Raw genomic sequence first — 16,423 nt, 5'->3', positions numbered from 1 at the left:
GAGCTGGGGGGTGCCGGGGGGCGAGGGGTGCCCATCTCTCCTTGGGCCTCCCCAGGACAGGCCTGCAGGATACAGCCACAGGGCTTCAGCCCTCCCTATTTCTGCCAAGCCCCTCCCTCCACACCCCCCTTTCCAGACCCCTGCCCCTCACCTGGCCCAAACAGTCAGAGCCCCTTCTGGGCCTCGGGGCATAGTTCCGTGGGCCCCCCTTGCCCCTGGCACTGACCCTCAGGGTCCCGGCCTGCTTTCTCAGAAGCTGCTGTGGGCCCCTCCTTGCTCCCCCCGCCCCGCCCCCGGGCACTGCCAGCTGCCTGGCTTGGGCATCACCCTCTGCTTCGCCCAGAGCAGAGCTTAGGGCTGCCTTCTCAGCTCAGCCCGCACCCCTGCGATTCACCCTGAGCCCCTCCTGTCCCTGTAGGCCCCTGTACACAGCTCCCAGGTGGCACCTGCCGGGAGCGATGTGGGCCCCCACAGGCCTCACCCAGGAGTGGGTTCCGCAGACCCTGGGCCCAGGTCTCTGCCCCGCCCCCTCCCCACTCCTGTCTGGAGGACCTGTCCCTCCCCACTCCCGGTCCCCACCCCCACTCCCCCAAAGGCCTGCTGTCCGGGTCTGGCCAGGTGTGGCCTCCTGGTCCCCTCGCTGGGAAGTCGTGGGGAGTTGCGGGGCCCTGAGGGTTACCTCCAGAACTCTGCCATCACCGCACCCCGGTGGAGGATCCCGGGGCAGCTCTGCCCGCCTCTGACTCCCTCAGTCGGGGGCAGGCCTGGCACCCGGGGGCGGGAGCCCAGAGGAGCAGCTGAGGGAGGGGAGGAGTGGCCTCCCCCCAGTGCTGCGGCGGGGCGCCCTGGCCGCCAGCCTGGCCGTCAGGAGCAGGGGCTGCCCGTGGAGGTTCTGGGTTTACTGTGGGAGCTGGACTGGGCGGAGGGTCACGTCCCCGGTGCCCGGGGGCAGGGCTGGGGCGAGGGGCACGCGGTGCCGGCTGGGCCGGCCTATGCCAGGGAAGGGCCGGAGAGGACCCGGCCAGCGAGCAGCCGCCCAGCTCCAGGGTCCAGAGGCTGTGGCCTGCTCTCAGCCCCCGCCTTTCCCCAGGGCCTTTGAGGAGGAGCAGAGGCTCAGGAAGCAGGAGATCGTGAGCCGGATCTTGAAGGAGGCGGCCGAGGAGAGCAGGCGGAGGAGGCCGCACTCCCCGGCCAGAGCTGCAGTCCGGCCGACCCTGAGAGACAAGACGTGGGACTACCTCGCCGGCCTCGGCGAGGGGGGGGCTCCCTGCGCCCCCTGCTGCCCGGAGGTGAGCAGGCTCAGCGTGCCCCTGCAGGGGAGCAGAGGGACCCCTGGGGGGACGCCACGGGGACCGCATACACCTCGGCAGCCCCCTGTCCCGACAGGCAGCCCCAGCGGGCGGCGGGGGGAGTGTTCCAGTGCCCCCCCACCCCGCCGCTCCCTCTGAGGGACGCAGGGTGGTGTCAGGGCCCCGGGTGTGTGTGTGTTGGGCAGGCCACAAGGTGCCCGCCTGGAAGCTGGCCTGTCCCGGTGACGGCTCAGCTGCAGGGGGACGACTCGTGGGTCATTGCACCTCATCAGCCAGGGGAGCCACTGACTCAGGCCACCGCTCCGGTCCCCAGTTAGCAGGTCGAGACCGAAGGTCAGCCCCAGTCCAGGGTCAGGGTCAGGGCCAGGGCCAGGTCTCTGCCGCACTCACCCCAGCGCGGGTCATCGCCTGTGACCACAGACTCCAACCCCTCACCCCCGGCCCCGCAGCTCTCCTCCTCCTCATCTCCCTTCCATCCCTCCTCCCACCTGGGCTGGCTCTCTGCCAGCCGCCCGAGGGTGTGGGGCAGGGAGGGCAGCGACCCCGGCACCCGAGGGTCCACCGAACACGCTGCCAGGAGGGCCCCTCGGGCGTCTCTGCGTCGGGCCCTGTGGGGTCTGCACGTGCGTCTTAGGTCTTCCCCAGGCCCGGGCGTGGCTCACAGCCCCCTGCCCTCACCCCCTCTCGCAGCCTCTGACCAGCTGCCGCCAGGAGACACCCCTGCCCTGTTTCCCCCGGGGGCCCCTCCGTTATCCTGACCTCTCTCTGACGCCCCGTCTGGCGCGGGCCCCGAGCTCTGTCCCCTGAGCCCCGAGGGCCGTTCGAGGTGTGGTGGTTTCCGGGACAATCGGAGTTGCCACGCAGCTGAGGGTCACAGCCGTCAGCAAGAGGCTGCGTCTGTGGGTGCTGGGGAAAAATGTGCAGCAGTCGACAAAGACACTTGTGTTTTAAGTGGGAAAACTTAGCGAGCAGTAGGGGCCCCGGCCTCCAGGAAGGGAAGGGGGTCTCTTCCCTCCCTGCTGGTGCAGCCCGCTCCTGCCTCTGTCCCTGACCAGAAGGACGACGGTGCTCCCGGCCCTGAGCCCTCGCAGCTGGTGAAACGCATGTCCAGCGAGTCCATCCAGGTGCGCCCCGAGAGCACCAGCGGGGAGGAGGACACCCTGGCCGAGCCGGAAATCCCCGGGCTGTGGGACAAGGACCGTGAGCGGCACCAGGTACCCGCTCTCCTGCTTCCTGGCCCCTGCTGCCGGCCGCCGGGCCGTCGTCCCCCACAGCCTGCGTCTCCCGAGGGTCCTCCCGGGCCTCGTGCAGCGCCCTGGTCCTGGCCTGGCCCGGGCCTGCTGCTCTGAGGGTTCCCCCTCCCCCGAACCGGTCTCCCCGCCCCAGAGCCTTCCGGGGACCAGTGTGCACGCCACCATCCCAAACTTCCCCCCCCGCCTCGTGGGGCGGCCACAGGGGCAGGGATGCGGTCAGGGGACGCGAGGGTGGGTGGGACGGTGCCTAATCTCGTTCTGCTTAGTCTTGGGCAAACGTGTTTCCAGGAAAAGGCACAAGTTCACGACTTTGTCTGACGATCTCTCTCAAGGCACACTGGCCGTCCAGGGTGCTGCTTCTGAAGGAGCAGATGCAGCTCCGTGAGCCAGGGAATTAGCCGGTGTGCAGGGCACCCCCGGGACAGCGGCCACCGACTGTGCTGCGTCCCTGCGGCAGCCGGCCAGGCCAGGCCGCACCCGGGGTGGGCCGCACCCACGCTGGGCCTGCGAACGGACTGGCTCCCGCCGCAGCCAGGGCAAACCCACGCTGGTGCTGCTGGTTCTGGGGGAGCCCGGCTGGCCGGGCCCGAGAGCAGGGTGGCCGGGCTCCAGCCGGGGCCCGGGGGGCGGGGCGAGGGTCCCAGCACACCCAGCTCTTCCGCCAGCAGCAGCGCCTGCTGACCCAGCCGGGACCCCGAGTGGACCGACCCACAGAACTCCCGGGAGGCAGACTCTGGAACGGCTCTAGTCACCGTGTCCTGGAGGCCCCGAGGCCGTCTCTCTCCTGGAGAGAATGCGCTTCCCGAGAGAGAGAGAGAGAGAGAGAGAGAGAGAGAGAGAGAGAGAGAGAGAGAGACCGCGTGAAGACTGTCCCTGGGACCGATTTCACGGCACAGACCCCCCCCCCCCCCCGCGGCGGCCACCCGGGAAGAGCTGCCGGGCACCGGGCTGTCTCCGGGTCCCCTGCTCCTCCGCGGCGAGGCCTCCCTGGCGGCTGGCTCCCCGTGGGGGTGTGGCCCGGGCCCGGCCTTCCTGGCCCGGCTGCGCGGCTCGCTCCTGCCTCCCTCCCCCGGCCCCGGGCGCCCCCGCCCCCCCCCCCCCCGCCAGGACTCCCTCTCCAGGGCAGGCCGCTGTCCCTGTGGCCCCCAGGCGCCCAAGGAGGGCGCGGACCGAAAGCCCGTGGGAGGCACCAAGGCGGACGAGGACATCCTGGCCCGCACCGTGGAGCGGCTGCGCAGCGGGGTGATCCGCAAGCAGGTGGTGTCGGGCCGCGAGTTCAGGGGCTGCCCCTTCAACAGCAAGCCCAGAGTCGTCCACTTCAAGGCGAGCCCGCCGGGGGTCCCGGGCCGCCGACAGCACACCCCTGTCCTTGCCCGGTGCTGGGGGCGACCAGGTCCTCCCTTGGGGGGTGGGCCTTCCCGGGGGCAGTGCTGCAGGGGGTGGGAGCGGGGAGGGGCCGTGGGCCCCGGGGTGCCGCCCAGCCCTCCCCTCCCGGCTGCCACCTCTGGTCCCCGGGAGCCCGCTTCCTGCCTCGACTCTTGGCAGCCGGGCACACGCCCCACGTGGCCCTCGGAGTGGCAGCCCTCCCCAGACGTCTGGGCGGCGCCGGGCCGCCCCTCCGACGTGGCCACTGGGGAGCTTCGGCGACGGTCTCTCCGGTGTCCCCAGGACTTCGACGTCGGCAGAGTGTACAAGAAGAAGATGACGCTGACAAACGCCACCTACACCATCAACTACTGCAGGCTGGAGGGCGTGGACGAGCACCTGCGGGACTTCATCCACATCGAGTGAGGAGCGCGGGCGGGGGCGCGGGCAGGGCAGCGTGGGGGCCCGGGCCGGTCCCGTCTGGCTGCGGCTGCTGTCGCCCCTGGGGGCTCTGACTCCCTGTCTGGGGGTCTCCGTGGCTGCTGCCCGGAGTGGCGCTGGGCGCCGCCCCGTTTCTCGCCCTGGGATTCGGGCTCGGAAAGCTGTCCCCGCGGCTACCGCTCTCTCCCAGGGCCGCGGCTCGCCCTGCATCCCCCCTGGCCGCATGGGTGGGGCGCGCCAGCTGCTCCGTCCCCCTCAGCTGTCACTGTGTCACCCCCGCCCCGGGCCGCCTGGGAGCGGCTGCTCCGACTTCCCGCCAGATCTCCGACCGCAGCTGCCGTGCCTCTCGCCTCCAGAGTCCTGAGTTGTTTCCCCAACCCGCTGGCGTTTCCCCAGCGTCCCGTCCCGTCCCCTCCTCACACCGTGGCCCCGTGTTCCTTCAGTCGGCGACGCTGCCACCTGGAGCTCAGGGCTCTGGCCCCCGTCCTGCTGGGCTGGCTCCTCTGGGGAGCGTCCCCCACCCCAGGGTCCACAGCCCCGGCCCCTCCACGCCTCCCTGCGGAGGAGCTCGTTCCTGAACTTGGGGCTCCCTCCCCAGCACCCACCCCTCTCATTGGTACTAAAGCTCCGGGTCCTTGGCCCCGGCCCTGGGCCTGGCACTTGTCCCCAGGGCCACTGCGGCCACTGCCAGCCCCACACAGCAGCCTTCCTGCGGGCGCTGGCCCCTGGGGACTTTGCCCACCCACGCTTTCCCTCCCTCCCTCCTTCATGCACCACCCGCCCACTCGGGTGTTGCTGCAGAGTGGCCCCTGCGGGCTGAGCCCTGGGAGGCAGCGGGGCGCAGCACCCCAACGAGTGGGAAGGGGCCGTCGGCCCGGCAGCGCTGGGCAGGGGCCACTCTGCAGGGCCTCCCCGCCTGGGGCCCCGGGAGCAGCCGCCTTCTGGAGAGACGGAACCCCAGGTGTGCCGCGTGTCTCTGTGCCCACAGCTTCGAGCCCCCTGGCCCCATGTCGGCCGGTATGTCCTGCGACGTGCTCGTCACCTTCAAGCCCATGGTGAGTGTCTCGGTTCCCACAGCAGGAGACGTGGAAGGGGCTCTCCGTGCCCCGTCGTGAGGGCGGGCGTGGCATCAGCCTCCGGCTGTTCCTGAGCTCTGTGGACAGACGTCATGAGGGAGGACGGCACACGGCCTCTTGGGGGGCTCACACGGGGCCCCCGTTGCTGTTTTATTTCTTTTTTTTTTGAAGATTTTATTTATTTTTAGAGAGGGAAGGGAAGTGGAGAGAGAGAGAAACATCAATGTGCGGTTGCTGGGGCCCATGGCCTGCAACCCAGGCATGTGCCCTGACTGGGAATCGAACCTGCGATGCCTGGTTCACAGCCCGAGCTCAATCCACAGAGCTACGCCCGCCAGGGCTCGCTGTTTTATTTCTAACGCGCCCTCTGCGTGTCCCCAACTGCTGGACAGAACCCCGGGGCTGTCCGGCTCCCGGCGGCGGTGTGACCGGTGTGAGCCCCGTGTCGGGGTGTCTGGGAGGGGCTGTCCCGCAGGCTCTGGCCAGGCTGCGACCCTCCAGGGCCACCGGTGCTCGGCCCCAGCCGGCGGGCCCAGGCCCGGACTGTGCGCACCAGAGGTCGCCGGCGTCACCGGGAGGGCCTCGAGCGCTCTGCTGGCCGGGCTGTGTCTTTCAGATCAACAAAGACCTGGACGGGAGCATCGCGTTCCTGGCGCAGACGGGCAGGTTCGCCGTCCCGCTGAAGTGCTCCACCAAGCAGTGCTCCGTACGCTCTGGGCCGGCCCAGCCGGGGCTTCCCGGGGGGGTCTGGTGGGCAGCGCGGCTGTGCGGCGTGTGTCCCGAGGGAGGGCGGGAGGGACCGCGTCTCCGCCCCCCGCCCCAGGCCCAGCGGCAGCTCCGGGCAGGCGGGGCTCTGTGGCCGCCAGCCGGGCCCTGTGACACGGGTGCGCACCGCCGTCCACGCTGGGAGACGGGACAGTCCCGCCGCCGCTGGGGCCCGCTGCAGGTCTCCCCCGGGCTCGCCCCTCCTCGTGTCCGTCAGCCCCGCTAGCCACACGGCAAGGTCTTCCGCCCCGTCCCGGGACCGAGAGGGCCCCCCTCCCCGCCCCCAGGTCGAGGGCTCGAGGCCGTGAGGCCGTGGACTGCTCCTCTGCGATGCTAACAACCTCCCCGGGTATCACTCCGCTGTGCCCAGGTGTCCCAGACCACCTTCATTGCTGGTGTTTTTGAGCCAGGGTACAGTCAAGACCGCACGGGGTGCTTCATTGTTCGTCGTTGGGTCCCTCTCTCTTCCTCTTCGGGCTCGTACCGTGGGGACACGCAGTAGCACAGCGCCGGGCAGCGCGGCGGTCTGCGAGCGCGCGGTGCGGCGCGACACACGCATGCGCAGTGCTGTGCGGGCGCCCACCCTCTGGCTCGGCCGGGTCCCTGCGCGGAGGGAGGCTCCGACCCCGGGGACACTCGCCCCCGCCCCGCCCCCGGCCCGCCGGCTTTCTGCCCCTGTGCGCCCCGCCCCTCTGAGGGCCTGGTGCAGGCGGCAGCGCTCATCCCCTGTGGGCCTGGCTTCCTGAGGTCGTGCGCCCGCGGTCCGGCCCGCCTGGGCGGACCGCGCAGGTTCCTTCCGCTCCAGGGCGGGTCGGCCTGCAGGCCGCCGGGCTGTGCCGTTGTTCCCTGTGCCCCGCAGCCTCATTTCCTGCACCCCTGCCCTTTGTGTTTGCTTGGGTCTGCTGGAGAAACGTTTCCGTTCGTTTCCTCGTTTCCTCTTAGGTGTCCTCCCTCTTACGTTCTGTGTGGCTGCCTCGGGGATTGCACGTAACACCCTAACGTGGTACCTCCCGTGGGCGGCCGCGGAGCCCCGCCCCACCCCTTTCTGTCCTCGGAGTCACAAGCCGCATCTTCATGTGTCTTGTGTCCAATGACAAACTAGTAGCTTGTCCTGTCCTCACCCCAGGACGTGCTTACTGACTTTGGGGGGGCGGGAGGGGAGGGAGAGACATCTGTGTGTTTGCCCCTCCCGCGCCCCCAACCGGGTGCCCAGCTGCAACCCAGGCCTGTGCGGTGACTGGGGATCGAACCGGCGACCTTTCGGTTCACAGGCCGCGGGGGCTCAGTGCACTGAGCCACACCAGCCAGGGCTGGTAGTTTTTTTTATTTTAAGGAAAGCAATTAGCCTAAAAGCTAGTGTTCCTGTAACTTTTGTTTGTAACTCCGTAATTTGCTTTCTATGTAAGTAATAGAAAAAACGCATTTTAAAAATCACTAGTTTGGCCCTGGCTGGTGCGGCCCAGTCGGTTGGGTGACGTGCTGTGCACCAGAGGGTCACGGGGGCGACCCCGCGGGAGCGCGCACGGGAGGCCCGTGAGTGGCGCGTTCCCTGCGTCGGCCCCGCCCCCACTTCCTGTCTCTGAAACCCAGGGAACGTTTTCCTGCGCGAGGACCGTGACGGGTCGGTGCCGGTCTCTGAAACCACGCCAGGAACAAATCACGGGGCGCACCCCGGCGTCGCGGAGCCCTGGCCTTGGGAGCTGCCCACGTCCGCAGCTCCTGGCGCCGTCCCGTCCCCACCGAGTCCCTTCCCGTCCCCTGTGGGCTCCCTGAACGTGTCTTGCAGGGGTGACGTCTGGGGTCCTGCAGGGAGCCCCCGCTTCTGCCCTCCTGGGCGTGTCCTCGGTGTCCCTCACGCCTTTCCAGGGCCGCGCTGCGCCCAGCTGCACCTCAGGTGCCCGGTGCTGAGAAGGAAGGAGGGGCGCGCCTGCGGGGGCCTCTGCGGCCCCGCCCCCCCCCCCCCCCCGCCCCGGCCGCGCAGTCGCGCCCCTCCCAGACCTGCACGTGCGCTTCCGTCCTCCCTCTCCCGTCCTCCCGCTCGCGGAGCGCGGCGGCCCACCCAGCACGGCCGCGGCGCGGCATCTCTGCCCCCACGTGGCTTCTCAGAGTTGGGTGGCCTGCAGCCAGGGGACGGTTGCCGGCCCACCGCGCCACCTGCGCGCACCCTCTCGCTCGGGATGCCCGCCCCTCGGCGCTGGCGGGCTGAGCTGAGCGGTCTGCGAGTGCGCCCGGCGGCCCTCGGGCTGTGCCCGTTGCGTCTGGGTCGCCCAGACTGTTGGCACGTGACTGTTCGCGGTTCTGTCTCGTGCGCCGTTTTCCTTCTGTGGGGTCAGGCGTGTCCCCACTTCCGTTTCCGAGTTTAAGTCAAGTCTTTGGCTCTTAGTCCGTCTTAGTCTCTTCATCCCGCTGGTCTTCCCTGTGGTTCCTCTGCTCTCTGCTTCGCCTGCCCCGCCCGGTCCGTGCCGTCCCCCCTCCCACCCCCCCCCCCACGGCTGTGAGTTCAGCTCGTTCCTCCTGCCTCGTGTCCGAGGGCCGCGGCCGGGCTGCTGGCCGGAGATCTTCCCTGCGTTTCAATGACCCCGGGTGCGCAGACGCTGCCTGTTCCCCCGCCCCCGGCACCGGGTGCATCCCCGCCCCCAGCAGGAGGCAGGCAGGGCTCCCAGTGCCCTCAGGGCTGCGGGATGGTGGCCGCCCCTCGGGGTCACCCGGCTCCCCCGGCGTGTGTTGGCAGCTGTCCCTGGACAAGGAGCTCATCGACTTCGGCAGCTACGTGGTGGGAGAGACTGCGTCCCGGGTCATCACACTGACCAACACTGGGGGCCTGGGCACCAGGTTCAAGTTCCTCCCGGCCTCCGAGCCCTGCGACATGGACAGCACCCCGTCGGTCATGAGGCTTGTGAGTGCCCCCTGGGCCGCGCCGGAGGGTGGGGGTGATGACACCCCGAGGTCCATCTGCTGGGGCCGGAGGGCAGAGCGTGGAGCGACCCGGGCAAAGGGCGTCAGTCTCTGTGAGGACGGCGCGGGGGTCGCCGGGCAGCCAGGGTAGTGGCAGCAGGGCACGTCCCCTCTGGAGCACGTGGTGACAGAGTGGTGGCCGCGGGCTCCAGGCCCACGAGCCCCGTGGGTCCAGCCTCACCAGGGGCGCCGCTGCAGCCCCAGCATGGGGCCAGGCCTCCCCTCCCCCAGAGGCTGCGCGGTGGGTGTGCTGCTCAGTGGGCACCCTGGACCGCACCGGGGACACCCTGGGGCACTGGGGGGAGAAACCGCCCTTTCAAAGCACGCCCGAGTTAGTCGACGCCTCCAGACAAGAAGCACTGAGCTCCTGCTTTGTGGCTCTGTCCGCTGTGTGCAGGGGTCTCAGCAAAGGCCCTGGAGGAGTTGCCCCCAGAAAGGACAGAGTGGGGACTTCGGGGCAGCGGTGGGGCTGGTCGCTGCAGCAGAGGTGGGAGGGGCCAGGAGGGATGGGGGGGAGGGGTCACTGGCCCTGTGTCCTCCTGGTGTCCTCCTGACTCTGCCAGGACAGCAGCTCCGCCCAACCAGCGCCCTGTCTGTCCCCCTGAGGCCTGTGAGTTGCACCTGGCCAGCACTGTCACTCTGTTGTCAGCACAGCACAGGGGTGGGGTGGCGGTGACCCCTGGGGGAGGAGCAGAGCAGGGAGCAGCCCCAGGCCTGCAGCCAGACCGAAGCTAGGGGAGCACCCGCGGGTGCCTGGGGGCACTGCCTGGTCCCCAGGAGAGAGGCCTGGCACCGCTGCGCTCAGGAGGAGAGCAGGGCCCACAGTGGGCCCCAGATGGTGTGGGCAGGGCAGGGCTCTCAGGGAATGGGCGGGGGTCGACAGGCAGAGCCAGCAGCCCCCAGCCCGGGTGGCCGTCCCGGTGACGGAGTGCAGGCAGGTGAGTGAGAAAGGCGGGAGGACGGTGACAGCAAAGGTGTCTGTTCTCTCTCCAGAGCAGCATCTTCACGTGCGCATACGAAGACAGAAGTTTCTACGACAAGGTCGCCTCCAGCATCTCGGAGCAGCTGCTGGAAGGCACGTCCTCCCAGTGGGACGTGCTCAGCCAGAGGGAGCAGACGCTCAGCCACAGGGAGCACGAGGAGGGGCGCCCCGCAGGTGAGCAGGGCGGGGTGGGGCGGGGCCCGGGGCGGGGCGAGGGCCCAGGGGAGGGGCGGGGCCCGGGGCGGGGCGGGGCCCAGGGGCGGGGCGAGGGCGGGCCGGGCGGAGCTCCCCCGGGGCTGGGACTTGAGTGGCTGTCACTCACGTTCGAGCTGAAAGAAGATGCGAAGCGAGTCCCCAACCTCAGACTTGGCCACAGGGCCTTTGTCCTCCTGGCCACCCTTGGCAGCCCTCAGTCGGACACCCCTGGAGCCCTGCCCCGCGCGCGCAGCAGCCTGGGCTGGAGAGAGGGAGGGGCAGCGTGGGGCGGGGCCCCGGGGGGGGGCACACGGCAGGTGAGGGCAGCACCAGGACCCTCCGCTGAGCCCAGGAAGCACGCGGGTCCCCGCAGGCCCGACGGCCCTCCTGCAGGGCGACGCTGCCGAAACCGGCCGTGTCCTCCCTGCCGCCCCCAGTCCGGTTGCCTCCGCCTAGCGCCCGGTCCACGCTGGCGCTCCTGCCTCAGCCGCGGAGGGGACGGGCCGGCCCTGCAGCGAGGGCGCCCCCTGTGGGCTCTGCTGCTCCCGGGGCCCCCAGTCTGTCCACGCTGAGGGGCCGGCCGCCCTCCCTGCTCCCCGCCCCCCGTGGCCGCTCCTTTTGGTCACGGGTGGCTCACTTGCACGCGCGGGCCACAACCTGGATGTGAGTGTGTGGGGGGCACTAGCCCGGTGTCCAGCTGCACCCCGGTGAGCGCTCCCTCGCCTCTGTGGCTGCTGTCGCGGTCGTCCCCACGCGTCCGTGTGTCCACGGCAACGGCAGCGGCCCAGGCCGTGCCACTCAACACGCGGCCGCTGGCCGCGCCTGCCTGCGGGCGCCTCCCTCCGTAGGAAACTGCTGTGGGAGTTCCTCGCGCTGCCCTGCGAGGGGGCTGCCTTCCTCGAGCTTGTCTGTGTGCGCGGCCGCCCCCACGCTTTTCTCTTTCCCGGTCCCAGTCTCGTCTCTCCAGTCCGTGTTCTCGCTTTTGGTGTAACGGCTCTCCCCATCGTCTCTTTCGGGGCTCGTGGTTTTTTCTGCCTTCATACACGTTTTTTTTCTGCCCTGGAGCCACGGTCAGGGCTCTGTGGTCAGCGGCGCTTCCTCCTGGAGCTCAGCGTGTGGTGGGAGGGCCCCGGCGCCCTCCCACGCGGGTGGCCAGCTGTCCCCGCCGCGTGGGGCCGACACTTTGCTCCCCGGTCCGACCGACTTGTCACCTTCGTGGCAGCCCGGCGCGGCCCGCGAGCCGGCGAACTGGGATCGCGGGCGCGCTTCCGGGCTCCCTGCTGCGACCAGTCGGCCCATCCTCCGGTCCTGCGCCAGCGCCGCGCCCTCCCGGTTGTCCTGGCGGCGGAGCACGTGGTCGCGGAGCCGTGCGGCGTCAGCCGGCCAGCTTCGTTCTTGTCGTATTTGCTTTAGGTGGTGTAGGCGCCTTGTGTTTCCACGTGAGTTTTAGAAGTCGTTTTCAAGATTTTTCATTGGTTTTTAAGAGAGCGGCGGAGGGAGGGAAAAGAGAGGGGGAGAAACATCTGCATGAGGGAGGTACCTCGATCAGTTGTCTCTCGAATGCACCCCGACTGGGGACTGAACCCACAGCCCAGGCTTGTGCCCTGACGGGGAATCGAACTGGCGACCTTTCAGTTTTCGGGACGACATCCAACCCACTGAGCCACGCCAGTCGGTGCTAGAAATAGCTCTGCATTTCTACAAAAAAAAAACACCCCACAACCAAACCCTGGTGTTGGATGTCGTCGCACTGAATCCACGGGGCGGTCTGGGGAGAGCTGGTGTCTCCACGGTGCTGCATTTGACCTGTGCGTGCAGCACACAGCCCGTGGGATGGGCCCCTCCTGCCTCCCCACGGAAAGGGCGGCGGGCCGCAGTGGTGGCTTCCGCCGGGTGTCCTGCCCGGTGCGCTGCAGCCGTGCTCAGGCATGCAGCCCCTGACTCGCGATGGGGGACCCCGACCGCTTTTCTCTTAGACCCTCAAACAGAAAAATGACAACAACCAACACAACAATAACCATCTGATGCAAACGAATCGAAATTGTGCCTATATTCTTGTCAGATCAAAGGCACATTTTTTGGCGTGCCGCAGAGTTTTGGTGATTACTTTGTGCGCCACAAGATGGAAAAGGCTGGACTTGCTGGTTCACGGGCCAGAGGCCTTGAGCATCCTCGGTTGGCTCGTGCACTCGGGCGGCCTCTCACTTCTCCCAGAGAGTGTCATCTCTTTACATGTATCCCAACTCTCAATACACTCTCAGTCCCAAAACCCCACAATTACCTTCCGGAGGCCGGGCCCCTTGTCGCCCAGGCTTTCCCCGCTAGGTGAGTGCACCTGTATCAGCGCACCAGCTGGCGTTGTTGTGAGAGGCTGCGTTTGGCTTGAGTGATTTTTTTTTTTAAGACTCTTTCAACACATTTGCCCCTTCGTGATGGGGGTTTACAAGTGCACCTTCCAGGGGGTGGGCTGGGATGGGAATAAAAGGCAGAAAACCATACTTGAACAACAATTAAAGTTAAAAATTACAGGAATCTGAATAAATAGTGCCTCACCTTTTTCTGTCCATTATTTTTTAAAAAACGTGTGCACCTGCCCACACTGTGCTCAGTGTCCAACAGTTTCTGCTCGAAGACCGCGTGACCCCCACGCCCCACCTGCCCTGTGCACCCCGTCTCTCCCAGAGAAGTTTTCCGTTTGTTCCCTGGGTGAAGAGTCCTCGGAAGGAAACGTTCGCTGATGTGCAAGAGGCAAAACAAAACCCAGCAGACGCGCTTTTTAAAAAGCATCCAAACCAGCCCTGGCTGGTGTGGCTCAGTGGACTGAGCACAGGCCTGAGAACGAAAGCATCGCCGGTTCGACTCCCAGTCAGGGCACCTCCCTGAGTTGCGGGCTGGGTCCCCAGCAGGGGGCGTGTGAGAGGCAACCGCACATGGACGTTCCTCTCCCTCCCTCTCTTCCCCTCTCTTTAAAAATATATAAATAAATTATTTTAGAAAAGCATCAAAATCAGCATGTCCAAAAACCGTTCTGAGGGGTGGAAAAGCCGTCTCGACAGGCGTATTCCATCGATGGAGAGGGGGCTTTGCCTGAGACTAAAGGTGAAACGTGTGAGGATAAACACACCTTTATACAAATAAATTCTGCTTGGGGGGGGGTCCCCACTGGTGTGTGCGCCGCCCCTCACTCCGTGCTGTGCGTGGGGTTTGTCCTTTTCGTTTAACCCCACTTTCTGGCACGTGCGCCTCTCCGCTGCTTTTCCCACGAACGAGTCCCCTGGCCTTCAGAGCGGCTCCGCAGCAGGGAGCCCGGCCTCCCCGAGCCCCGGCGGCGGCCGTGCCCTCCCAGGAGGCCCCCGCCCACGCAGACGAGCCGGACCTGCGGTGGGAGAGCGACCCAGGGGGAGGCGGGGCCTGCGCACCCCTGGAACGACCTCCTGGAGGAAGCAGACCAAGCGGATTGGACGATCAACCGAACGAAACTTCCAGAAGCAACAATGTGACCCGTGAAACTGGAGCCTGGCAGTGGGCGAACCGCAGACCGGACGTCGCCGAAGGGAGACTCGGCCCCGGGACACTCCCGGCGCAGGCGCAGGGCAGCAGGAAAGCAGGGCGCGGGCCCTGGCGGACGGAGCGCGGCGGGCCCGGCCGCAGGGGTCGTCAAGCGGAGGTGGCGCGCAGACACAGTCCCCGGGAGCGGCCCAGGCGGTCGAGGCTAAACTCGCGCTCAGGAAGCGACGCACCGCCCCGACTGACAGCGGGGTCGGCCCCGGAGCAGACGCGCTGGGCACGTCATTACAGAAAACTCCAGCGTTAACGGGCCGACCCCGGGGCGTGTGAGAGCCCGCCCTGCCCTCAGCAAACGGGCCAGCGCGGCCAGGCCCTGGGGCACGGAGGGACCCCAGCCTCCGCCCCCCGCAAGCCGCTGGCCCCCAGCGCAGGTCCGACCTGCCGCGGCCGTCCCCCCTGAAGCAGACCGGGACTCGTCCCGCCCCTGCCCCTGCCCAGGTGGCGGTTGCGAGCTCCGGGCAGGGTGACACGTCCACCGAGTTTCGGGGCCTCTGCCTTCACGGCGCAGCCCCAGAAGTGGGGCGCAGCCCCGGGGGGTGCCCGCGGTGACGCAGCAGGGCAGCGAAGGACTTGGAGAAGATGCTGACCTTGGCCCTGCCCATCAAGTTCTGTCTGTCCACGTGCAGAATCGACAGAAACCCGTCTCAGAAGAGGCGAAACGGCGTCTGTCCTCAGGAGCCTTCCTGATAGATACATGGCGTGCTGGTCCCTGGGGTGCCCACCGCACCCCGAGGGGCAGGTCAGAGTGCGCAGCCCACCCACAGGGACGGGATGATGGGAGCGGGCCGGCTGCAAGCGCGCAGACCAAGCAGTTCCTGTGAAAAACTAGGTTGTGGAATTTGAGAATAAAAGTCCTTGAAAGATGATCTAGTCTAAAATTCTTCGAGACCTGGCAGTGCCCGCACTCCACCAGGTCACCAGAAGATGGCAGCATTGGGAGGGGCTCCCCCAGGAGGTGGGGAGCCGCCACCCTGCCCCTGGCCCCGTGCCCCTGCCGCCCGTCTTCTCCCCGCCCCCACCAGCCCTCTCGGCCTGGCGTGTGGCCGTCTCCTCGTCTCCTCGGTTTAGCACAAGCACAAACCCCCTGTGAGCCCCCGCCCCCCCCACCGTGCCCTCTCCTTCTGCTCCAAAGGGAACTGCAAAGGCTGCCTGGGGCGTGCGCTCTGCCCTCAGCCTGCCGCACCCACCCACCCACCCCTCCAGGGCTCTGGGCAGGTCCTCCCCTGCTGCTGCCTGCTCCCACTCGTGGGCCCCCACCACGCCCAGAGCAGCAGGGAGTCTAAGGGAAGGGGGGCGCTCCCACCCCGACACCCCAGCTCCCCGGGGGGCTCCGAAGCTTTAGGAGGGGTTTGACCGTAGCTCCGGCGGATCTGGACATAGCTGTCCCCTCCCTGCCAGTCCTCACAGCTGACGTGCCTTCTCTTCCAGAGCTGGAGGGGGCGGGCACCATGATATTCTCCAACGAGGAGCAGACGGAGATCTCACTGGGGGAGGTCAGTGCGGCCTGCCCGCCCCCAGCCACGCCCTGCTGGTCTGCTGACTGCTGACTCCTTCCCCGGGTGGCCCTTCGTGGGACTGGAGCCGGACCAGGCCTGTCTGGCTGCTGGACTCCAGGCCGCTGGGCAGCCGCTGTCGGAGCCCGCGCCGGGCCTCCCCGTCCCGTTGGGGATCTGGCGGGACTGGAGCGGCCGGGCCCGGTTTCTGGGTGCAGGGCCAGCCGAGCCGTAGTGGTCCGTGTTCATGCATGTGTATGCGTGTGCCAGGGCCGGGGGGGGCCCTGCTGGAGGGGGGTGTTCAGCCTGCCCCTCTCCTGCTCCCCCCCGCCAGGGTCCGGGGCAGTGTGTCTCTGCAGAGCCCGGCCAGGCCGGGACCAGAGTCTCTGTGGCCGAGAGGACGCCACGAGGACTTGGGTCCTGCCACCACTCCCCCTCCCAGGGGCATGGCCCGTGGCAAAGACAGTGGGAGGTGCCGTCATGGACCTGAGGGGCCCTGTGACATGTGTCTTCCCATGCAGGTAACCGAGGGCGAGATCGCCCCCTTCTCCTCCATCAAAGTGCCCATCACCTTCTCCCCAGTCACCCCAGGGGACATCCAGGCCAACTTCAAGGTCACGTTCAAGAATCGGCAGTGCCCGACTGTAAGTGTCCTGCAACCGTCTGTGCGCTTCATCCCGCACAGCACAGCCCTTCCCGGGAGCAGGGCCCCGCCCCACGCGGCCGCGGGAGGCGCCGCCCCTGCCCGCCGCACCTGGGTGGCTGGTGGGCGGCTCGGACGGCCGGCCCCTGTAGCGAACAGTGACGCACGCCCACACTCGCGCCCCTGTGCATGGGTGCACACCCATGCCTGTGTCGGCACACCCGCGTACACGCAGGTCCCTGCACACAAAGCCCACACGCCTGTGCGTGCACACTCAGCCTTCGATCGATCCGGGTCACTAGGAATGTCTTTTTAAATTCCCGAGCAGCCAAACCTGCTCTTCGTTGCTCGTTGCCGTTCGCTTCCCGTGAACGTGTG

The 16,423-nt window shown here is 68.1% G+C and overlaps 1 protein-coding gene across 1 annotated transcript in view; it reads left to right on the top strand.

Annotated features, from left to right (window-relative positions):
* CFAP74 (cilia and flagella associated protein 74) overlaps positions 1-16,423 on the top strand; it is a 39,406-nt gene that overhangs the window by 5,026 nt on the left and 17,957 nt on the right. The window contains exons 10-19 of the mRNA XM_045858721.1: positions 1,091-1,289; positions 2,366-2,524; positions 3,713-3,886; positions 4,232-4,350; positions 5,358-5,424; positions 6,062-6,151; positions 8,942-9,106; positions 10,159-10,321; positions 15,338-15,402; positions 15,924-16,046. Coding sequence (XP_045714677.1) covers positions 1,091-1,289; positions 2,366-2,524; positions 3,713-3,886; positions 4,232-4,350; positions 5,358-5,424; positions 6,062-6,151; positions 8,942-9,106; positions 10,159-10,321; positions 15,338-15,402; positions 15,924-16,046 — 1,324 coding nt within the window. The remainder of the gene's footprint in view (positions 1-1,090; positions 1,290-2,365; positions 2,525-3,712; positions 3,887-4,231; positions 4,351-5,357; positions 5,425-6,061; positions 6,152-8,941; positions 9,107-10,158; positions 10,322-15,337; positions 15,403-15,923; positions 16,047-16,423) is intronic.

Source organism: Phyllostomus hastatus, unplaced genomic scaffold (genome assembly GCF_019186645.2).
Source record: "Phyllostomus hastatus isolate PE091 unplaced genomic scaffold, TTU_PhHast_1.1 phas_scaffold_182, whole genome shotgun sequence".
Classification (NCBI taxonomy): Eukaryota; Metazoa; Chordata; class Mammalia; order Chiroptera; family Phyllostomidae; genus Phyllostomus; species Phyllostomus hastatus.
The sequence above is the reverse complement of the archived record's forward strand: the minus strand, read 5'-3'. Positions and strand labels throughout refer to the sequence as shown.